The sequence below is a fragment of the Poecilia mexicana genome, unplaced genomic scaffold, assembly GCF_051168715.1.
Source record: "Poecilia mexicana isolate PSO_F unplaced genomic scaffold, ASM5116871v1 scaffold_7, whole genome shotgun sequence".
NCBI classification, from domain to species: domain Eukaryota; kingdom Metazoa; phylum Chordata; class Actinopteri; order Cyprinodontiformes; family Poeciliidae; genus Poecilia; species Poecilia mexicana.
The window spans coordinates 8,747,041-8,772,159 of NW_028263376.1; the positions used below are offsets into that span (position 1 = coordinate 8,747,041).

A 25,119-nucleotide genomic window follows, 5' to 3' on the forward strand; every position below is an offset into this window, starting at 1 on the left:
AAAGTGCACTTTCCTCAGGATCACAAGGAGGCTTCCTGTGAAACGAGCAGAACATGTAAAATATGATACAAACCTGCCCTGCTACTTGCACTGTCATTGGAACCTCCAGGACGCCCGTGTCACTGTCAAAATACTTCTGAGCGTCTTTGGGCAGCGATTGTCTAAGGAGAAGTCAGAGAAAGGAAAAAAAAAAAAAAAAACAGTGTGAGAACAGAGTCGTTTATATAAAGCAACGCTTTTAATAGTCACGAGCGAATCAGTGCAAGAATCTAAAAAAAAAAAGCTCAGAAACAATATAGGCGCAACAGTGACTTTACCAAAATATGTTTTTCTTTACAGATGCCAGATCTCAAAAGTCAAAAAAGCCAAGAGCCGCTTGAAGGCTTTGTCAGGGTTAGATTCAGATTCAGACCCTGAATGGTTACTGTAACCCACGACTGCTAAGATCGGATTGCCAGAGAAAGCAGGGGAGAGATGAAGAGTGCGCCTCCACACGACTGTAGGTTGTAGCCATGGTGATGAAAGACGTAAGTATGATTCAAAGAGGACACAGGCTTATGTAAAACTCCTTTCCCTCAATATCAGCAGGAGTTGAGTGCTGCTCTCATGATAACATATACACTGGATATATATTTAGAATGTTTGCCTTACATTTATCCACCAACTCTCTTTCTTTTTACTTGAATAGTTTATTTTCAGATTTTTTTATTAATACAAAAGTGACAACAGCAGGAGTAAGACAACACTAACATACTACCAACCAGTGGTACGTCATATTAGCATGTAACAAACCAAATGTTGGAAGAAAACAAAAACAAGTGTGATTTATAAAAAGCACGATGTACACATCCTGATGTATCACATCGATATCATGGCAACCTTATCTCATAGTAACAGAGCAGAATAACGCTACTCTGTGAATGACATTGTATTCAAAAAGGGAGACCAGATTCTACTGTACTTTTTTGCTGAAACTCATAGGCTACATCTAAATTATTCCATTTGTAAGTGATTCATTATGTCTCTGATCGGATAAAAGAGGAGGGTTCAGTATCCTTCCAGGTCAAGAATATCACCCTGTATCAGTGAAGCAAAGCAGTAATGTTAGATCAGTAACATGTTCTCGTTACTAAACGTTTGCGTATTTAGCAACAATATGGCTGTTAAATGAGCAGATTTGCACTTGTTATTGATGAAGGCAAAGAAATTATTGTATGAGTTTGTTGGCTGCGCAGTAGGTAGAGCTGTTGCCTTGCAGCAGGAAGGTCCTGGGTTCGATTCTTGGCCTGGGGTCTTTCTGTATGGAGTTTGCATGTTCTCTCTGTGCATGCGTGTGTTCTCTCTGGGTACTCCAGCTTTCTCCCACACTCCAAAAACATGGCTGTCAGGTTAAATGGCCTCTCCAAATTCTCCCTAGATGTGAGTGTGTGTGTGCATGGTTGTTTGTCCTGTCTGTCTCTGTGTTGCCCTGCAACAGCCTGGCAACCTGTCCAGGGTATCCCCGCCTCTCACCCAGACCGTTAGCTGGAGATAGGCACCAGCAACTCTCACAAGGGACAAGAGTGTTAGAAAATGGATGGATTGCTAGTTTGTTTTGCTTGGTTTTGGTGAAATCTAAAAAAAATAACTTATCAGACATGTATGTAATTACTAAACTGGTTTTTCAAAAAATTATCTATTCAGTTACTTGAATCCATCCAAGGCTAATGAAATATACATAGTTTCTCTGTGAATAAATAATAAAAAATAGCATAACAGTATAAGTGAATAGAGGTAAAACCAAGTCATTTTGTTAGGAAACCAAAAAATACAGACATGAGACAAAGCTAGGAAGATAGCGTCCCTATAATCACGCAAGGTGTTGCGAGACCAAACCATATGACTAATGGTGGCTGGTGATTGATTGCACCAAGGGCAGTTATCATCCAGGGTATCATATCTTTGCCAATTTGGCTCTAAGTAAATTAGAACAGTGATGCCCTTTAAACTGCATTAGGCAGTGACGTACAAGTAGAGGATGAGTGAATACGATTGATGTCAGACTCCCAGATCTTGTATTCCCAAATCATCTTTCCAAGTCCTCCCAGGGAGTGAGAGACTAGCATGAAGCAAGGAGTTGAATATTCGTGAAATATTCAACTCCGAGCTTGCAGGCGATCCAATATTAAGAGTTCCCTTTGTGCTCTTAATTCTGTCTGAAGTCTAAAAAACTGTTAAATGTTTTAGAGATATCCAGCCGGCGTTACTGTCATACGAAGCAGCACCTTTACAGTGGCATGGACAGGTTTGTGTCTCACATTTTCCATTCCTCACTGACACTGGAAACCTTCTGTTCAACAACAACAACACCTCAAAGCCAATAAGGTCACTGCCTCTCCTGGCAAAATGAAATCTCTGTAATTATGCAGTGATTTTTTTTTCTCTCTTTCATAACTTGACCAATGAGCACAGAGGGTACACTTAAAGACGCACTGTTGTTCTGCCCACTAATAGCGTCGCTGCTGGAGAGTCACTCTTGAATTAGCTTGGCAGGGCCGAGTGGAAAAGCCTGGTGGGGCGTCACCAGGCCCATATGTTCAGAGAGAATTTGTGCTACAGATTTTCCCGGTGTCCTGCACAGATCTGTCTTGCGTGCTCCTCTTCTTGATTCCCAGATTATCCGCATCAAGTCTCGGGTTTTTTAGTCTTTTAATGATATGTTTAAGACTTGTGGAAGGTACAAGTCTTAAACATACAATAACTGGAATTTCAGAAGCACAAAACAAACACGTCTCCAAAGTGTATCGCAGAAACCCATAAAATATCCACGTTACTCGGCAAAATCCTGTGTAATCCGAAAGGTTAGGACCATTTGTGATGCATAATAAAAATTAAAATAAGCATTTATCAGAATAGTGCCTCTTTTCATGTGATTTAAATAATACTGGAATTTATTTTACCATTAAAAAATTGATTATGAAGAGGATTATAAACAGATTTTGATCATTGCTTGATTGAGAGTTAGAAATTACAAAAAATAATGAATAGCTAATGCCATTCATAACCAAACTAGCCATTTTGGTTGTGTCTTGCTATCTCCTAAGCCCTCTAAAAGTTTCTAGTAGTGACGTAAGCAGTGTGCCAGCGGCAAAAAGCACTGGAGAGTCGTTCTCTGTAATCTGTAATAAATCATCCTTGTAATCTCCCTTTTATCAGCTGGGAACCGCCGGGGTTGGCCCCGCTGCCTGCTCTTCAGAGATTACACCTAAACCGCTCAGACAAGCAATCCCATTCAAAGGATCCCGTCATCAGGTTTACAGAGCAAAAAGAAGGAAACGGCGATCTCTTCATGCATCAGATTGGGTCGTTGTTTGCAAACCAGAAATCCAGGATCAAATGAGTTGGATCACATGGGGAGGAAATAAATCACACAGGCTGAAAAAAACACATATAGTGGCTTACAAAGAAAAATCCAAAGCCTACTGAACTTTTTTTTACTTTTTACACTGGAATCTAAATGTTATAGGCCAACATAAAAGAGCGTATCACAGGGAAGCTAAAGAGGTTTGTTAGAAAAAGTGAGTGAACAAACAGCATTATGAAGACCAAGAGACAGCAAACAGGTCAAGCTGTATTGAAGTTGAACTTAAACTATTTTAATGGGAAGAATAGGCAAAACTACTAACCTTTAAATATAAAAAAGCAATAGATCCACCCCCCTCCTGCCCCCCTAAAGACCTGTATCTTTAATTACAATGAAAGGTGGTTATACAAATCATTGACCAAAGAGAGTTGGGGTATTTTAGCAGCTACCAGTAGCCTCAACCACCTTGACTGAAAGAAATGTCCAGACCATCAGTTCCTGAAACCATACCACAAAAACCTCGTAAAAGTGCACAGGAAGTCAGCGCAAACTCCGCCGGACCGCGGTAAAAACCAATTGTGGGGTCCAAATGACCCCATCTCTTAAGACTGAGGGAGAGTTAATGAAGTTTAAGAGAAAGATGATTCTCCTTAAAAAAACAACAAAAAAAGAGAAGTCCATAAAGTATCAGCAACAGCTGCTCCACACAGCAATAAAAAACCCGTCAATTTAATGATAAAATTATAATGAAACACACAGCGATTCAATCAAAATCCTAGCAGGGAATAGCAGCGTGTGAGATGGTGCTCTGGATACTATGAAGAAGAAATTGTGTAGTGCACATAACAGTGCTTTGGATGTGTGAGGGAAAAGTGTGGGCTGGCTGGTGACAAATAAAAGTGGAGGAAGACAGGGAGAGAAGGGATGAGGCAAGAGAAGGCAGCTGAACGATGTGGGTAGCTCGAGCACAAACCCCTCACAGGAGGAAACAAGAGTGTGCTCACTCTCTCCCAGAAGCCTGAGGAGGGCAGAGAAGGCGCAAACACCTGTGTGAAGAATGAAAGCTATGAGTCATTTCAGAATCCAGATTTAACAGGGTGCGTCTCTGTGTGTGTGGGTGTGTGTGTGTGTGTCTGTGGAAGCGTGTGAGCGTGTGAGCGTGGATGTGACAGTGAGTGGAACCAGTGCAGATAATGAGGATTTGGAAATCCAATCGTGCTCCGGCTGGGAGAACTGGTGGTGCCATTTTAAATGACACACTGCCTCTGCATAAAACAAAAGCAAAGCGAGAAAAAAATTAACAGATCGGAACAGAAGATCCAACCATGACAGAGGGAAAGGAGGGACACAGCCGGCTGATGTGCTGAACACATTATTTATTTTCCCTCCTCAGACTGTATGGTGCCAAATTCTATTTTGGGTAAAGGATGCTCTTTTGGTTCATGAAGGTCCTTTTTTCTTTGAATTGTTTCTAAATCTAATCCAAAATTGTTGTTTCTCACTATCGTCCTTACTGCTGAACTGCAGACCAAAGCTTTTATGTTCCTGATCTCCCAACTGATTAAGAGGCTGTATGCCCTCAACATATGGAGAGAGGCACACTCATATGTTCTTTCAGGTCTTAATGGGTCCATGACCCACAAGATCCCTCAGCATAACTTACTGCCTTGTTTTCTCAAGCCCTATAAGACTTTAACCTTTTAATCTGGATAAAGAAAAAAAAAAACATCCTTACCATTACTTTCCATCCCTGTGTGTTGATGTACGACCTATGAATTTAAGTAATCAGCCTCCAACGTTATCCACCAAGACACACAGTCAATCAGGTTTTGCGCAGCCATTATTTTTTTTAAATCATTGAATATTTTTGCAGCTTGCTAAATATTTTTGAGCCATGTCATCAAGTGGTTGATTTATCACAGGAAATTACCTTCATGGTGAACGTGAGACTGAACTCATTTTTGTTCTATTCAGACATATAGTGCTTTGCTGAAGTTGCAACCACAAGCTTTAATGTACTGAGATTGTATTTGATAAACTAACACAGTATTTGAAATTTAAGGGCGATGATAAGTGGTTTTTAAAGTTTTTACAAATAGCTAAAGTAGTCAATTCTCTTTACTTTAACACCCCTGAAAAAAGTAATCAGGGCTACCACTCTGTAATAATTAGCTAAGCTTCCTATCAAATCATTTCATAAAATATTATTCATGACATTTCTTGTTCAAGACAACTTCAGATATTATAAAAGGCCAACAGTTGCCAGAACAACAACAAAGTGCAGTGAAGTGGGTCTGGAGACTTAGATTACATAAGCAGAATCAGGGCCAGCAAAAAAAAAAAAAAAAAAAAAAAAAACTGGTGGATGGCTGAATGCTACGAGAAGTTTCATAAAAACAGGGAGGGACACGATGACTGTGGAGAAGTAAAGCAGCTAACACACACAGAAAGAAACCCAAAAAGTACAGTTAAGGGTGAGAGGCCAAGAAAAAGACAAGCGTGAGAGTGTGAGGGAGTGGGAGAAGACAACGCAGGAGGCAAAGGCAGCCAGAGTGAAAAAAAGTGTGATGCACAGGGAGTAGGGAGGGGGTGGAAACTGTAGTTATGTTAGCGCATGTGAAAGACGCACCATCACAGCAACAGCAGCAGCAGCAGCAGCAGCAGCAGCAGCAGCACGAGTAAAGCTGTCCTCTAATCCTCGCATTAAAACCTCTGCTGATTCAATATGACAGATTACTGACATTTTCCCACTTTCCTCTCGAGTTCCCCTGCTATTTGACGACTAGCACGTGCCGCTAACAATCTGTTTGAAGTGGAGGGAAAATTTTCTCATCGTTTCCAAAAAACACATCAGCCCAGCTATTGATATACAAAGCTGCCTAACTATGAAAAGGGGAAAAAGAAAATAAAGAGGGTGGGCAGAGGAGCGCCCACGCAGAGGTTTTTACATTTTGCACGCCTCTCACATTCACCCTGGGGGTCCCCTGTCCGCTCTCCTGGCTTTCAAACTGCAGTCCACCTCCTGCCACTCCATGTATATATAGAGCCTGGATTGCTGTTGAAAGAATTAGCAGGTCCTTCAAAGTCATTAGACGCCATTATCAGAAGCCTTCACAGCTCTGCTGTGATGAAGCCACTTTTGTATCCTCTGTCTGTTGGTTAGATACAAATGCATGAACTTTAAAAACTGTAAGACTTCACTGCTAGCAGATAATCACCTAAGGGACCCAACTGTAGTCAACAGTCATGGATCAAGGTATGATAACAATAAGTAAAAAATCCACAGTTTTTTATGAACATAACATATGAAAACAACAGCACATAACATGATGTCTGGTTCCAGTATAGTCGGTCTGACTTGGAAAGTACAATAAATTCAGTCCAACCTTCTTTTTGCCAGCTGACTGTTCATATGCAGCAACAGCTGGGGGAGGGGCAGCAATGTGTTATTAAATGCTACACCCTAGACAGGGCGTTCCCTAGTGTGTCACATCCTCTACCCTTAGCTTTGAGGGCGTTTCCTAACATGTCATTTCCTTTAGCTTTAGCTTTGCAACTAGCAAAAAGAGATAGAAAGAAAAACACAGAATTATTTATTCTCAACAAACCCAAAGGAAACTCCAGTGCTTTCTTTGGTACCCCATTAAAAGTACTTTAGAGATGATTTTGAAACTTGTTTAATACCGATAACCCCAGGTCTACTAGCCAAAACCAGCAAAGTAAATTAACACCGCCTTTTATCAACATCTAATTAGTGGGGTTCTTTTTTATGTTTTTTAGCCTGGAAAAAAATGTATATCAATATGTTAAAAGTAGTAGCTTGAGTTGTACTGCAGAAATTAGCCTAAACAACAACAATAATTAGGCTAGGTAGCTAGCCATTTTTCAAACACAATTTTGACATCTTGTTTTTAAGTGGATGGTTGTTAATATTTTACTTTTTATAACCACTTTAACATGTTATTTAGATGAAAGACAGCATCAACACTTTACGGTGGTCCTTTGACTGATTTTTTAAAATATATTTATCACGATTTAAACTACTGTACTTAGAACCTGAGATTAAAGTAACAACTCAAGAGTCTTTTGTCAAAGAAAATCAAAAGTTGACAAGTAGCTACATTTTAAGATTTAAAATTTAAAGGTTTACAATTTTACAACAAACTTTTTTTGATCTCCCAAAATAAAAAAAACTTTTAAAATATCAAAGAATCCAAGCCTGAGGACTGACGCCTGAGTTTCCTCTGAAGAGCAAAACACTTTGCACTTTAATAGAAGGTCAACAGAATCTGAACAGCTTCCCTTTATAATAAGATTATCCGTGCTTCAGTGGATCCATTAACATTGCATCCTCTGTGTGTCCTTCCTTACCTTGGGATGAATTTCAGCTGGGCATTAAAAGTTGACAGAGCCTGGATGAAGCCACGTATTGGTATAATCTGCAGGTGTTTCCTCATCTCCGGGCACACGTCAAAGGTCAGTTTAAAAGCTCTGTTTTCTCTGTCATGCAAAAAAAAGTGTACAGTTTCATTAGACGGCTGCAAAAAAAGTGCTTTCAGGGTGAGAGACTGATTATATATGACAATCTATGTAGTTTATGAAATCTTTAAAACCACAGAAAAAGAAATCAAACACCTATGTAGCTTCTGAAATAAAAACAAAAAAACAACAACACAGAACTAGAAATCAAACATCTGCCACATGAAGTGATATGTACTAGGTCAAAAATCAAATAATTAAACAAATATATTTTATGATTGCAGCGTACTATAAGGATTTATTAAAAATAAATAAATCTTTTATAGGTTGATAAAAGTCCATCGTCTGTTTTCAGACGACGGACTTTTCTTGATTGGCACCAATGTACGTTGCCTTGTAAAGAATATGATCTTCCAAGTTCACATCGTTTTCAGACATTCAAACAGATGGTCGCAATAAGTCAAATGTCTCTTCGTTTTAAGAATTCGCAAAGACATCCGAGCAGGGAGAACTGTTTCGTGAAGGTGGGATTTGTACACATTTGTGTCTGCTTTCATCTTCAATGACACACAGACGAGAGAGGAACCCCAGAATACACCGACAGAGGTTTCCGATTTTGACTCCCCTCCCTCAACCGAACTGACCCACTTAAACGGCCGGGTCAGCCAGATGCTTGCTTCCCCGAGGCGAGGGCTAGAAGGGACACTTGGGAGGTATTAAGTCTCGGTTTCTGCTCCATCTAAATGACAACCTTCAAATAAACCCTTGGTGGAATATTTATGGCAACATAATCAGTTTGGCCAATGAGCCGTTCAAATTAACGGGGTCATTTGGCTGATCTTGTAGTTTTTACTTGCAGAGTGTGATCATCTTATTTCCTAGTCAATGCCAAATTAATATAACAGGATGTTGGTTCTGATGAAACATTTGGCAATATAAATATCTGAAATACAAATGCTGGTTTCTCAACATGTATGTTTTTACCCTACTATTCAATAGAAGGTAATAATAATAATTCATTGGAATAAATTGATGTTTTAGATACTTGTCAAATTTGCAGAAACAACATCAAGAAGTAAAACACTGCTAAATGCATCGTGTGTAAATCATAAAAATCCTGTTGAAAAATACAGAAGAACCCAGCTTTTTGATAGGAATATAATTACTCAATGGGGAAAATAATCCTACACTATATTTATTTGGTTTTTTAACAGTTATCTGTACCACAATTATTGGCAACCCTTCTACTAAAACTTGGTACAACTCTCTTTTGTCGGTAAGACAGAACTTAAACTTCTACTATAACATTTCAAAGGTCCAGTTCCTCTGTTAAGCTCATTCCAAAGATAAAAAAAAATGGATCTGTGGGCTGAAACTGCCATGGAAGAAGACTGACGTTATGTCTGCTGTGCATTTTCTGTGTGTATTTTATTGGATCTTTATCCTGCTAAGAAACCAAATTAAAATTCTTCTTTGCCAAAGGCCACAAGATTTTTATTTCAAATGCCCTGGTGTTTCAAAGTCTGTCCCCATGGGGTCATTGCAAGAGAAATAGCCCAAAAATACCAGGTGTGTTTGCACATGAAATCTAATCTTAGTCTGTTCTGACTGAGATGTCTGGTTCAGTGTAAAATGTCTCAATAGCATCTACTAAATTCCACACACTATGCTTGACATGTGAGGACAAAAAAAAAGCTTTTTTTTGTACCACAACTGCTTGAGGTGTAGATAACATCCAGTGGTTGTTATGGAGACTCCAGACATACTCTGCTGCGGTTCTCTAGCAGTGAGCTTTAGAGATTTTTTTTAACCTCCCTTGCCATCTGCTTGACTGTGTGTGGAGGCAAAATAAGCAGCCTGTCTGATGGCAACTGGCTAAGAAAATTGGACCCTTGTGTAAGAAAGTAAAATTCATTTATATGGAACTTCTAATGCAGAGGATTCGCAGCGCTTTGCAAATTAAATTACAAGCATATCTACAATATGAAGAGAAAGACTGTAAACAAGTGCAAGTGTCAGAAACTGATCAATTTAAAGTAAAAAAAAAGTTTCAGTTACGTTTAGGGTTACAGGTAAGTTTGCGCTAGCAATTTTTTGTGAAAAAACAAAAACAAACAATTATTGCTTAAGTTAGGATTTTTGTCTCACTTGAAAAAAACATACCGATACTCAAATTAAAGTTAAAAATATTCAACTGCAATAAAAGATTAATTTCTTGTCTTTTCACACTTTCTTACCAAAGTCACCAATGAATGTGATTTGCACCTTTCCTTTCTTATATGACAATCTCCCGTGAACAAGTGTCATTTTAATAAAAACATTGCTCTGCTTTGAGAACAAAACATACAAGAAAACAAAAGCATCATGAAAGCCCTCCAAAAACAATTAGGTGAAGTTTTTAATCTGAATATTGTCTTAAAACGCATCCTTGCAATATCACTTTAAAAGTCAAAGCATTAGTTCTTCCTGGAGTAAGCATGGATCTCAGCCACCTCATTGGTCCTTTGGTAGCGTGTAGCTTCCTAATAGCTGTTATGCTATTAAGCATAACGGCTTTTTCACTGTAGCTTGAATTCTACTGCCTTTAAATGGTTTTGTTTCCCTTTCCAGGCTGACAAAACATATATTATTTAACTGTTCATGAAATTTCTTTTAAAATCATTTAGTTGACTTTGTGTTCCTTAGTAGGTTCTCTCTAAGGAAAATCTTAATTTCTTACTCGTACAGGTCAGACAGTCATTTAACTCTTTTGCACAAACATAAAAATCCTACCTACTTATGTTTTATACCTGCTTGAGGGGGTAAATCCAACTTAGATAATGAACAATTATTTAGGATTAAACAAGGAGAGCAGTTATATTTTCACACAGAGCCTTGTTGATTTACATAGCTTTTTAAACTTAATAAATCAATTAAAATTTGCTTTGAGTGTCTTTTTAGGATGACAAAAAAGCAATAATAGAAGAAAGCTGAAAGGGAGCAGATCAAAGCAGAGTATTATGCTCCATGTCATTGGATTGGGGGACATAATCTGCACTTTAGGGAACTAGTTAACACTATCATGCTCTAATTTGAGCTCTAATTTGAATTAAGTTTTGCACATCACCAAATAAGCAACTCAAGAAGCAGGATATTTTTATTAGCAATGCTTTGTTTACTGTTGCACCAGCAACATGTTGATCCTATTCCAGGAAGCTATTTAAACAGGCCTCAGGATGCACCAAGATGAGGTGTAGCACAACACTTCAAACGCAATAAGCAGAGAGAAAACAAGAATTTGTTGAAGAAAAAAAACGAAACAAACAAACAAACAAAAAAAAACAAGCTCGTTTGTATTTTTAAGGCCTTAGTTTGGGCAGGAACATTTAACCCCCAAACTGGTGCCAGCGGAGGAGGGCTTCAAAGTCTCGGCTCAATGTTTGAAACAGAAAAGAAAAATTCTGCCAATTGTGCTCGGATATTTAAGTCACTGGTTCACAGGCAAAAGTCAAAAACTGCATATCGTAAAGCCTCTTAAAATTCGTTCAATTAGTCAGAGAGATGTTCAAATCTCTGGCACACCGGCTGGGTAGACATATTCAATCTTGCTTTGTGTTGCTCTCTAAACTAATCTGTCACAAGCTAAAGACTACTTGTGGGACGGTTATCTATTTAGTGGGGGGAGCGAGTGACAATTTTAAATAATGAAAGCAGCGGCTCTCTCATTGTTCATCCCAAAAGCCTGCCAAGCTATTTTGTATTCAGATTATTGTCTTGGAGGCAGAGTGACATACTGCATAGTTTGCTGGTCCAAGCATTAGCATTTCTTTACTTGAAAAGCTGCACTTCATACTGACACTGTCATCATCATGTTGTCACATGTGCTGGTGTGCCAGCGCACCAGATGGCAGTTGTCACAAATCCCTAACCCTCACACACACACACACGCACATGCACACACGCACACACACACACTCTCTCCCCCACACTGATATGACACAATGACTGTAGAGGTGATGGACCACTCTTCTGCAAATGGTACTGCCCCTGGTGCATTCTTAACCTTTGCTGTGCATCACAATGCATCATATCCATAATCAGAAAGGCTTTGTTTGAGTTCTGCGCTGCCGTGAAGAAAATCAAAGAGGACGTGAGCTTCCAGCTTACATTAGCATTCATTTCTGAACATTTATAAGCAGCTTCTATATATGTATTTTTTTAAAATCTAATCCATGCATTGGTATAAAGCCTTATCATGGTTCTTTGGTACTAACGAATGTTAGAGTTTTATGTTGTGTTGAAATGTGTTGTTGGCAATGGTGGTGGGCGTTCGCACTGTAATCGGTGGGCTGCTGGTTCGCTCTCTGGTTTCTGCACTGAGAGAAGGCAGAGGGGTTTGATTTGTCACAAATGGTCTGTCTCATACTGTGTTTAGTGTGATGCAGAAGAACTTGACATATTCCTGACCCAAAGTCAGTAGAAAATGTTTGGGATGAGATAGAATGGAGATTGTGAACCAGACCTTCTTATCCAACATCAGTGTCTGACCTCATAAAACAAGCTTCAAGAATGGTGAAACATTCTGAAAAACCTTTTCAAAAGAGTTTTAGCTGTTAGCTGTGGATGGTGACCTGATATTATATTAAAGTCTTTGGACTAAGAATGGGATGTCGTTCAAATTCGTTTGTGTACGAGGGCACCAGCAAATTCTTTTGCTGATATACTTCATGTTCAGGATTTCATGTTTTGGAGATTTTGTGTATATTATATTTTATTTATCTTCCGAATTACTGAAACATAATGCTGTTTTGTAATTTGCTCCAGTAAAGGACTGGAAAGTGGTCTAGGGTGTATCTTCTCTTGCTGACTCCAGGAGAAAGGCAGCAGCCCCCTGACAACCTGAACAGGATTAAATTGGTACAGAAAATAGCTGGATGGATGTAAGGTTGTTCCACTTGCAGCTTTGCAAAAAACAATGTTTTCTTTTTTTAATTTTAGTTAAAAATGTCTGAAAAGTGCTGACATTGTCTCTCAGGGCTCAGTGCCTCTTAAACTTTCTCCCACATGCTTGTCTAACAGGTGAGAATTAGACAGTGTTCGAAACAGATCTGTAATAGTCTAAGCCTGTTTTATTACATAAAACTTGATTTATTGCAGACACGGTGCCGGTTTTGAGCAGCGCTCAGTGAGAGCAAGCGTTTAGGCAACACTGAATGGTTGCCACGGGAGATTAAATGATTCCTCAAACATACGGCTTGTTATATATAAATATATAACAAGTTATTCATATCTTTTTTTATATAAAATAACAACAAAAATTGAAAACCACATATCATGTTATTTCCACTACACAATCATGCTCTACTTGTCTGCAAGCCCAGTGAAATACCTTAATGCATGAAATCATGATGAAGTATGAAAAGGCCCAAAGTCACTGTTTAGACTGCACTGCTGTCTTTTGTTTACAGGTGAAAAAAAAAAAGTACATCAGTTGTTTTCAACTTAGTCTGTCTTTTGGACCCACCTGCTCTGAACGACGATAGTGTATTGATAAAGGCGGTCGAAGGTGCAGATCTTCAGGTCAATGCTGGGATGAACAACCCATACAGGGTTGCTGACAGCCACACCGCTGACATGGATGGGTATCTGTGTGAATAGGATGTCAACCGAGACACGTTTTCATCAATAATCATTTGAGGTATTCTGCTAAACATAACATCCATCGATATAACATACTGGTTTTGTGTTTGCGTCAGAGAATCTGATGTAGAAGTCCATGATGGTCTCTCCGGGAACGGTTGGCTTGAATAACATTTCTAGCTTGACACTTTGAAAGGGTCCAATCTCTCCTCCTCTTACCTAAAAAGAAAAAGGTCACAAAACAGCAGGCAAAAAAAGAAGAAAGAAACATAAGTTTTTTAAACTCATTTCTGAAAAACATTTCTAAACAAATGTGGGGATTCTTCATAAATCTCCTAATCCCATTTCTCACTTGAATTTCAACAAAGGCTAACATAAGCGTAACTTAATTTTGGTTTTAAGTCTTTGTTCAGCTTTGTCCAAGCACCAGTGCGCGTGAGCTGGTATAGTACACTGACATAGGTTTTAGCTCCCGTGTTCACAGATTAAAGCCCCAGATTGGAGCGTGTCACACATGTCTGAGCCGCAGTTGGAGCCATGAGCCGTCTGCAGTTTTGTCCCGCTGCCTATTTGTCACATGGGAACTATGTGTCGGAAAAGCTGTTGTCAACAAAACACTCAATTAAAACACATATTATTTGATTTATGCTAACTGATCGGCAATCACCTTTGACTGTAATGTTAGTGTTTAATCTAACAGTTAAAAAGTAATAAACAATCTAAATCCTCTTTGAAGTCCACTATGGTTTAAAAGAGGATAAGGAAGAGTTGCGTGCAGGTGAAAGGCTGGGTCCTCCTCCATGTAACATCAGCGCATTCAGAACAATAAAAGCACGAAAGGCATGCTCTGCAGATGCAGCAAGTGACTCGGTGTTTTAATGGATAATCCACAATTGAAGACGCAGCCTTGAACCATTCGATGTGCACATATCTGTCAAGATGACAACAAAGCTGAAGGCATGCAGGCGCACGCAACACACAGTCACAAAAAGCACAGAGGGAGAGGTGATGCACCATTAGACCCCCACTAGAAAGATGTAATGAACCCTGATTGGCTCCACAGCTCCGTCTGGGCCACAAGGCATACGCAGCATCATGGTTAGAACAAGAAAAGGAGCGCAGAGTCTTCAGTAGCACTGTAGTCAAGAAAATCAATCTTTGCACGCAGAACAGATCATACGTCGTGAAGCAGATCAGCGGTTTAGACAAAAGAACTGAACAAACGCATCTGTAGATAAGAAAAATGCTCAGAAAATCCATACTCGAGAGTGAGGGTAAATCTGTTTCTCGTGAGCTCTTCGCTTCTCCTCTCCAATCACTATTGAAGAATCCACAGCGAAAACATATTCCTTGTTTAAAAATAACCTCACACAGCAGAATGAAATAAAAGTTTGAAAGCTTCAGACTATGGGAAGTATTATTAGCCCCAAATCAGTTTTCCCTATAAAAACATCATTTACATCAGGTTGTACAACACATGCAGATACAGGCGCACAGTTAGCAGCTTGTGTTTTAAAAGCATTCCCCCAAAACAATGTTTATTAAAGTTCGTTTTACATATTTTATTGCAGTTAAAATACTATTCTACACTTACATTTCCAAGTGTAATATCGCAGTAGTCCATGAAGGTCAGGCTTACACATGTGCCCATGTCAAAGGAAAGGTGAGTGTTTATGTCTGTATAGAAATAAGAACACATTACAGAAGAATAGTGCAGGGAAATGATGCATTGTGCTTTGAGGGAACAGATAGATCTATACATACAGGCAAAATCAACTGTGATCGAACAAAGACACAGGAACAAGGCTGGTCAGTACCTTCGGTTACTATTACAACAAAAAATATTGTATTTGCATTGTATGACAATGCAAATACATTGCATTTGTCATACAATGTGTTTTGTGTTTTGTGTTTTGTGCAAAAACACAAAACACAAGATTTAACAGACTGAAAACATAACATTTGGTGCATTTGGATTTGAATCAATGTTTTAATTTGACCAGCATGTTTCCACTGACTGGCAGCAATATGTACAGTTTGATTAACAGGGTAATGATGATAAAGACTAGGAGCTCATGAGAAAAGATGAATGGTTACCAATATTAGTGGAAACATGCAAAAGCTTGTGAGCAATTTTCTGACGCATTTGGTTGTAATGCCAGCAAAATATTTTATACTGAATATTGAGAAGGGTTCAAGTAATTTTTAAACATTCAATGATTTATTAAAGCGTAACACTGTAGATTTTTTTTTTTTTTTTAGAGATAACAGTCCTAGAACATTTGACTTATTAAGTTATTATGCATTTTTGGAACATGCACTAACATTCCCAACTAAAACATTGTTTTTTCAAAGTAACTTTAAATCTAAATATAGTGGAAGTATGGGGTTTAACTTTAAATATAATGATGCAAACGTGTGCATCTTGTTAGGATTCCTGTTTTTTGTTTTTCAGAGAAACCATTGCAAATGATTTCAAATTTTTCCCTTTAATATGACAAATGACAATATGTGAGTTTTTCCTTTAATATATTCAGAGTGATGTAGCTCCGTTGTTTTAGAACTTTGTGAGGCGGAAGCTCAGCTGGGAACTGATGCATTGCATGAGCAAGTGTTAATGCTCTGCGTTGCCATAGGGGAGTCAAGGATTTCTCAAATAATAATCAAAGCAACATTATAACATGGAATAACATTATAACATGATATAAAGCTCAAACTTTAAGTATCAAAAACTCCAAATTTTAAGAAGTGTGGATGTATACTACACATTTAAAAGCTAGTATATGCTGCAATACCACATATAAATGAAAAAAAAAGTCACTAAAATGGCACTGCTTCCATCTTCTACATTCAAAAAACACGACAAATTGTGAACTACCAACTTCCTGAAAATGTAATTAACTTCATGTGATTGACCAACGGAGAAGAAAGAGAGAAGAAAGAAGTGGAGATGCAGCAACCCAACTGCCAAAGCCTGTAGAGCAGAAGAAAAAAAGCCCCGAATTGCTTATCAAAAGATTCAGCTGTGGAGAGTGCTGAGCACAGCGATGAAGACTATAGATGTGAGAGCACATAAAAGAGGAGATGCATCCTTGTCGCCAGCAGTGAGAGCAAGGTGAACCCTGCGCTTTCACCGAGTCCTCCTTTAGGATTTTGTTCCCACACAGACCAGATGTCCCAGCACCGATGAAGAGATAAAGCCTCTGCTCTCGTCCTTCATTCCAGAGTCAGTTTTATGTAAACTCTTGGAGTGCAGCTTCACAAAACATTTTTCAAATACAGCTAATCTGCGTAGCGATTCCGGATTTAGACACAGCAGTACGCTGAGCATACATGCTAATATGCTGCTAATGTTTGCCATCTGCTAAACCAAAACGGTGCCCATTTCAGACATCTTTCACTCCTGCCAAACGCTTGGTGGTGCAAAATGAAAAGTCACATTTTAAAACTGCAATGTCAGCCTGTGTGAATGTATGCTGCAGCAAATACTCAGATGCCTGCTGCACTTTTGAGATTTCTAGTTGTAAGAACTTTGTGCAGGTTTAATCTGATAATTTTCTAATATTTTAGGCTAATTTTCTGAGTATCGGAAAACAAATTTAGAAGCATCTACTTGAAATGCACCAAATTTGAGGCTGTAAAGTGATCAGGTATGGAGACATTAAAGTTTAAATACTTTTGCCAGGCACTCTGCAATTTATCACCGAAAGGACTCTTTTACATATTTAATAACATCCTCCATAAGTCTTGCTCTGGTTAAGCTCTGCAGTATTTTTACCAGATTCCGTTGAAAAACTCTGCCGCTTTGCATGGACCTCCTCTAAACTCAGTGAATAAGAACTCTGGCGACTGGAATAAGTTATGTTTTCATTTTCCTACAAGCACAAAAGAAAAAAAAGACAAACACTTGCTCATTACTCATTCATTTTGTACGTGAAGGATTACAATGTAACTTCCCACTTTAAGTTAGAATAATGCTGAAATATTTGAGTTCTTTTACACAAGAATTCATTCTATTCTGACTTACTTTTATTACTTATTGTTTACATGTAGTACATAAAAGGGGAGGAAGTTTTAGCAACTTGTGACCCAAAAATCTGTGACCTGCTGTAATAAACCTTTCTTTGAGTCAGAAACCACAAAAACAAAATCTTACCTGGTAATTCTGGTGTAGTTTCTAGTGCAAATACACTTAGGGCACTTGAAATATGACAAAACTAAGTCAGAAGTAACTTTTCAGCAACACATAGAGGCTTGTTTTAAGTCAACAATTCTTTAATATTGATGAAAAGTAATATTCCAGAGGCAGATTATTTCACTTGTTAAATGGGAAAAATGTATTTCTATAAGTGAAATCATTTCCCAATGGGATGAGTACTTTTTAAAAAAATCAGTATTAAGAAATTATTCCCTTAAAAGAAGCTCCTATATATCTTACCGAAAAGTGACTTGTAAGTTAGTTTTGTCTGATTTCAGGTGTGCAATGATGTCTGCACTAGGCACCAGACCAAAAATACTTCATAAGATTTTGTGTTTTTGCAGTGCAGAGCAATTTCTGAGTTTTATACTGATGGCTGACCGGATCTGCGTTGGCAAACTCCTGGGATGGCATCTGGACATGCCTCCTTGCTGCAGAGAGATGCATGGAGGTGCCCACGCTGAAGAAGCTGGCCAGTGCTCCGTTGTTGGTCAGGGTTATAGTCCGTGAAACACTCTCGCCGACAACGTGCGAGCCAAAGTCAATAGACTGGCAGTCAACCTCCGGCTAGAGAGAAAACATGCACAGATAAACACCGTATAGTCAGATGAGTTCACTGCCAATTACTGACAAGCTGCCACCTCATGTTCACAAAGGTTTTGATGCATTAACAAATAAACCGATTAAAGAAAGTGAGCTTAATTAAACTGGTGTACCAACTTAGTCATGAAGTGCTGTTCCTATGAAACTAGATGAAATGAAAGCAGTGACTAATAGTTCAGTGTCCTCCGTTTTCATGTTCCTCTTCTGTTCATTTGGACAGGGCTATGAAGCTCCACCTGTGAGTAAACATCTCTACTGACTGTATCTCTGCAACATGTGCTTGTTTCTTCCTGTGCCAGGTTTTACTCGGCTCCACTGTTCTCTCGAGCATATAGCCTTTTCTTTTTGTTGTTTTTTTTTTTTTTTTTGATGCTTCTTGGTTTTTATGCCCTCGAGATTTAGGCTTGTTTGGACTGAGCTGCCGTGTACCAAACCTGTGAAGTTATCACTGACGTTTTTTATGCCGTCTGTCTCCAAGAGTACAACTGAGACCTGCGTGTGTCGTTATTATTTTATGTAACAGACACATATCTAAGCACTAGATGCACACTGCACATGTGTGGTAGAGTCAACAAAAATGGACAAAACAATTTTTGCATAAAAAAAAAAATAAAAAAATAAAAACAGGAGAAATTCACTGAATCAGATTAGAAGGCTAATTCAACAACAGGTAAAAGCATTCTTTTGGTTTTTAATGAGTCTACTCACGCTGCATTTCTTTATGGTGCATCTGACCGGCACAGAGAAGGGGCCAAAGGTTGATTCAAAATAAATTTCTCCCTCCAGGTCTTCGTTAATCTGCAGATATCAGATAACAAGTGAAATTGGGTTCTGGCATAGGAGGAAACAAGCAGTGACAAGAAAACAAACAAAAAAACAAGAACCAAGAAATCATTACTGTTTAAACTTTACCTTTAATAACATAAAGTTACCTAATTTTTAAAGTGCAATCAGTAATACTTTTATAACAAATTTATATCAGTAATGATTTCTTGGTTAATGTCAAGATGTCATAACAAAGACATTTTGAATAATGTCAACTTTGTATTAAAAGTGTCATAATTTACCGAATAACGCTTTATGACAAGTCATAAATATTCATGAAGGCTTATTCATGTTCATGACATGTGTTATGTCATGTTTATGACAGTGTCATGTCAGTCTTATTCACCCCCCCTTCAAATAAAGTGTTACCCTTTCGTCTAATAGGACAAACGTAAGACCCATTTTGTGTTTCATGTCACAGTTTTCTTTTCAGTAAAAACCAGGCTAGTTTGTTCATTTCATTAAACTTTTGTCTGTTTATTTTTGGGGGGTAAAAATGTGTGTATTAGCCTAAATTTGCAGTTCACATGTACATTCAACCCAACAATATGGACCCACATGGCAAATGGTTTGGAACCACGTCTAAGACAGTGTTAAAGATAACACTGTTCTAACAAACATAAGATAGTATTTTAGTACCAGACTACCAGTTTAAAAAAAAAGGAAAGGCAATAAACTAAAAGACCTTACAAAGCAACAACAGTCATTACTTTGCACTACTTTGAATGATTACAAGTGGGTCACAGAAAGCAGTGTGTCCCAATATGCAGGTCATATTATGTTTTTCAGCCTCTTGGTGTCTGAATAAAGTGCTGACAGGACTTACCAGAGGGTGGAATATAACCAGTATTTCACAAGACATCCCAGTAGATAAGGAACCAGGAGGCTGAAAGCTGAAACACAAATAAAAGACAGCATTTTAGACAACTCACCGAACAAGTAGTGTTCTCATTCTAAATATGAATTACAATCAAGGTAAAAACATTTTAAGTTCGAGGGTTTAAATGTTTAAAGGATCTCACTTTCACCTGCTTCAAAAATGGTTTCTTCAAGAGTGCAAAAAGCCCACACAACCTCCCCTATGTCGTGATTTACTAAACAAGGATAGAGTCAAAATGACCCAGAAACCTACATAGTACAGTCTGGCAAATATGTAAAATAACAAAATTAAAAAGGGTTTACTTACTATTCCCAAATCTGTAAAAGTGTAATTTATTATAGATGTTTGTTTTTATTTTCATTCGCAGCACAGAAAACTTTAATGGAACCTGAGTCAAAGTATAATAAAGGGCAACATTCTGCGTATTTATATGTAACAACGGTCCAGTCAATTTCCAGGCTTTAATGAAATTAAGAATCTGTGGTAAGACAGTAATGAAAATGACACTCTGTCTCGCCTAACCTTCTACTACTCCTCTGCAGGAAAATGAGGAAACATTTTTAAAACCATAAGTTATATACATTGCTTCGCATTAAAATTTATGCATCAAAGTTTTTGATTGTAACGTGAGAAAACGTGAAAACATCTAGTGGGCGTTAACACTTTGAAAAGCGTTTGTTCAAGTTAAATGTCCGTGAAATAAACGGCCATGCCCAATTTGACAGTCTGTAAAATCAACATGCAGTCTGGATATCTTTCTGTACTTACAGAAAAGTACAGAGAGCAAACGGACCAGTAAAGTAGGTTTATTTTGGCCTCCCATTTGAAGTTGTTGGTTCAGTCCTCGGTTGGAGAACTTGGCGCGGATACAGAGTTTGCTGCTGTGAAATGGAAACGTATGAAAGAATCCCACCTGGTCACTAGGTGGTAAGTGGAAAACGTCCTATTGTACCTCAAAAGCGTTTCCCTTTTCATCTGCGGGTAAAAAAAAAATCACCAGTGCTTTTGCTATTTTCTAACTTCAAGACAGGTGGCATGAAAAGACATGCGAAGAAAAATAGAGCAGTTCACTTGGGATTAAATGCTGAGTGAGGCAGTGTTTGAAAAAGCCTGCTACAGCCCTACATAAACTGCTGCGAATGAGGCCAGCGTGTCCGCTGCAGAGGACTGAAACCATGAGGCCGAAAAATGTGCTTTTTACAGTATCAGTGGCAATTCTGTGTGCTGAATTATACAGTTGTAGCAGTACCCACTGGCTTCACCCACAGTAAATCAATAAGCAATCTAGTCATAAGTCACAGCTAGAGACCCTCATACTCATTCACAGCCACTTCTAAAACTAATCTACAAAAGCTTCAAAACTGTGTCTGATGTGTCTAAACATCTGAAATAAGATGTATTTCCAAAATACTCTCTTATTCTACGTTAACTGAGATTTTCTAGAGGGGGAAAAAAAACAGCTGAAGAACTAAACGAGTAACTTTTAGATTTATTTCTTCCAACTCTAGAGATCCTTCATGTTGATTTTTAGGCCAAATATTGCAATATTCATTTGATCAGAAATGACAATGAAACTACTCGGCAGATTTTGCAATTGAAATAAAAATGACCCCAGAAGGAACAGTTTAAACTCAAAATCCATCGTGTACTGAAACAACAACAAACAGATCCAAGCGTCAAATGGTTTTCTGCCGTAAGTAAAATTAATCGTGACTCATTTTCAAGTATTTGGGCATACAAAAAAAAAAAAAAAAAAAAATCTTGTCCGTTTGCACATTTCAGAATGACACAAATAAGCCCTTGCATACAAATCTTGTACATTAATCAGGAGCGCACCATCTACAGTCAATGAGAAAATTTCAACACCTCATTAATTATTCAGTTCTTTACTAGGAAATGCTTACATATATAAACGTCAAATCTTTGGGGAAAAAGTGGTTTAAGTACATGAAAACAACCAAATTAACCCAATTTTACTCAATAAAAAAGAAGACATTTCGTAACTAAGGGAAAAGTTTGAACAACATGCACCCAGCAGGTAAAATAACTTTGAAATAACTTTATACTTTGGCTGAAATAACTTCAGTGAAATGCTTTTAGAAACATAGACCAGTCCCTGAGGAAATTTAGTTTAGATATTTTAATGTTCCTTAGAGTCTATTAAAACAACCTGTGTTAATGTTTTAAACTTGTGAAAGTATTTATTGCCAAGATATACAACAAAGTGCTAACTAAGGTTTGTATAATTTTCAAGTATTCTTAACCTGGACTAAATAAATAATTTTAAAAAAGTGTTATGTACTCAGATTTTTGCTTCGGCACTTCCTCTACAGGTTTATCTGTTATCTCACATCTGAGTTCAGGAACACACATAACCCAGAAGGATGTTTTCCGCTCAGCCCCCCATTTCTGACACGTGCTAGTAAGAGTCACTAAACGCAGCATCTACACTGTGGCTTTTTACCAAATCTGGCAGAAACCAGGCTTTCCCTGTTTGAGTCTCAGTAGAGAAACGATGAAGTGGAACCCACTGTGAAATGGGTGTCGGAGGGGAGGAAGCCATTTTTAGAAATTCAGGGGGCGTAGAGGAAACCATGGGCTGATGTGAAAAAGCCTGGCGTACTCCTCGTTCTTTGTGGTCATCACGACTGATCTCAGTATTGTAGGTTTGAATGTGTGACTAATCGGGGTTTTACACACTAGTACACATGAATAATCAAAGGCAGGTGTACAACAACATAATTACCTTGCCTGCAATTTTAACCAGTTCTGTTTTTACATATTTTACAATTAACAATTGTATTTCTGTGCTATTTATCATGTTCCTTGGCTTTGATGTTGTACTGGGTTTGGTTGTATGCTGCTTCCTGAAGTGATGTGTAAACATTATATTTCACCAGAGAATATTATTGCAGGAGAATCCATCTTGCCAGGTGCCAAGTTATGCCTTTGTGGCCACGGCAACGCTGTTTAAGCCACTTAGCAGTGAGAAAAAAGGCCCCTAAAGAGGAAAGTGTACAATCTCAATAGTAAATAATTATACTAGAAATCTGCTGGGTTTTTTTTTTAATTGATAGAAATAATGGTAAAGTGTCCTCAGAAAGTATTCACACCCCCACGTTCCCACATTTGCACCCACAAGCTTCAATGTATATTGTCGAAATAATATGTTATTGACAAAGTAGAACAACGTCCGGAGGAAAAAGAGGAATGCTAAGAATGTAAAAAGTGTGGCAGCTCATCTAATTTAAACAGCTGCTCTACTGAGGATTTGTCAAAGTTGGTGTGTGGGTCGCCTTTTTTTTTTTTTTTTTTTAACTAAAACACAACAAATTCTGTAGCACGTTAATGTTGTCAAAGTCAAGCTAGCATAATTACCTACTTCCCTCTCCTTCTGAATATTTTTATTTAAACTTTTTCCTGACCTTATTATTTAGTTGTGTTGATAATTAGTAGCAAAGCACTGTGTCCCATTTTTATTTACAAAAAATATGTAACATGCAAAGATTTCAGATTTAGGGCATTATATTGACAGCTACAACCAACGCTAGTCATTGTTGACAAACAGTTTTTTGCCCTCCAGCAGGAAGCTGGGATCTTTTGCGTGTGTTAGTTTCCAAATGTGGCCAGAAGTTCATGTCTGTCACATGTGAGTAAGGAATGGAGAACTAGAAGGTGATATATTCAGACAAGCGATCTCACACCCGCGCTCCATAACAGTGTCAGTAGTTTCCAGCTGACCCTCCCATAGCCTACAAGACTCTTCATCCAGTCAGGCAGAACGAGGAGAGAAGTCTCCACATCAAGCCACGAAAGACCTAATGGGAAAGCCATCCTCAGAGAGTGACCTGGAGAACAATGCATCTCTGCTTGGCCTGCGGGCTGCTGGCAGGCATCACAGAGAGGAGATACAAGAAACATCGACTGACTCATTTATCGGGGACTCATGAGAGGAGCTGTGCGCGTGGTGATCCAAGCCGGCCGTCCATATGTGGGAGGACAGGCTTTGCGTTCACGCATATTCCATCATTTAAAAAAAAAATAAATGAAAAATGACAAATGGTGGCAGGGTTTCTATCTGCTGATGGAAGAGAGAGTGCTAATAATAAGTGTTCTGGAGGCTTTTAACAGATGATGCCCATTTTTCCACATATTAATTTAGGAGGCCACTGTATCACAATTATGCTGCATTTTTAGAGCAAATTCAACACTCTAAAGATTAGCAACTCTATAGAGTTTTAATAGCTAATAATAATAATAATAATAATAATAATGCAACACATGGACCAGCACAGTTGATTAAATATGATAAAAGTTACAGGAGGTGAGCAGTGCTGTTGATTTGTGTTTCTTTCATCCACTGTATATCAGAGGAGCAGTAAGTTTTTCATCAGATTCAGTTTGTTTTATCTGCACTGGTAAACTATGATGTTTTATTAACTTTCTTCAATTCAAAGTGACTCTTTTATGCCTTTTTAAAACAAACAAAAAAAGACCATGTTTTTTGGTTGAATGTTTGAATATTCAACCAAACTTGAGTATGAACTCAAGCTAAGGGGAGCTTCTTAGTTAAACCAACTAAGAACAGCAAACATCAAGCTACAGTTTCAGACAAACTCTTTACTCTTTTGCTTACTTGACAGAGATGAAGTCCTTAAGTGCTGCAGAGATTCTGATAAACTTGCAAAAATTAATAATGTAGGAGATGTTTGTCAGGACAATTCTCTTCTTATACCTCTTCCCAACTTCAAAGTCCTAAAACAGACCGCTTACATCAGTCAGCAGAAAAAAACAAGTAAAATTCCACATTGTCTGATTAATTTATCACTGTTATGCATTGTGTATATTGTTTGGGGTGACACTTTTACTGAAGGTAGTACCTTAAAGAGGACGACTTCTGGCTTGCTGGAGAATGGAGGCCGTTTCAACTCTTTCTCATGCATCCTTTTGTCAGTCGCAGTTAACATCCCGCTGTCCGTGCCAGACTCAGCTTCCTTAACTTCTGACTTTGCAGAAGATAAGACAGGCTTCTGTGACCACGAAGCAGAAGAAAAGCTATTGAAAACACTCTCCACACCAGATGTCTACATAAACTGTAGAAACAGACAAATAATCTCTTTTTTTTGCAGTCTGTGTAACATTAAATGAGATTACGTATTTCAGGTCTTTGAT

At 38.2% G+C, this 25,119-nt stretch overlaps 1 protein-coding gene across 1 annotated transcript in view; it reads right to left on the bottom strand.

The window, feature by feature from the left end:
- The window catches only part of cfap74 (cilia and flagella associated protein 74), a 51,076-nt gene that overhangs the window by 15,420 nt on the left and 10,537 nt on the right, over nucleotides 1-25,119 (bottom strand). The window contains exons 12-22 of the mRNA XM_088007007.1: nucleotides 24,828-24,977; nucleotides 24,584-24,702; nucleotides 19,894-19,960; nucleotides 18,951-19,040; nucleotides 18,021-18,206; nucleotides 17,220-17,316; nucleotides 15,036-15,118; nucleotides 13,538-13,660; nucleotides 13,326-13,447; nucleotides 7,715-7,843; nucleotides 74-161 (exon numbers count right to left, since the gene is read on the bottom strand). Of these exons, the coding sequence (XP_087863133.1) occupies nucleotides 74-161; nucleotides 7,715-7,843; nucleotides 13,326-13,447; nucleotides 13,538-13,660; nucleotides 15,036-15,118; nucleotides 17,220-17,316; nucleotides 18,021-18,206; nucleotides 18,951-19,040; nucleotides 19,894-19,960; nucleotides 24,584-24,702; nucleotides 24,828-24,977 (1,254 nt within the window). The remainder of the gene's footprint in view (nucleotides 1-73; nucleotides 162-7,714; nucleotides 7,844-13,325; nucleotides 13,448-13,537; nucleotides 13,661-15,035; nucleotides 15,119-17,219; nucleotides 17,317-18,020; nucleotides 18,207-18,950; nucleotides 19,041-19,893; nucleotides 19,961-24,583; nucleotides 24,703-24,827; nucleotides 24,978-25,119) is intronic.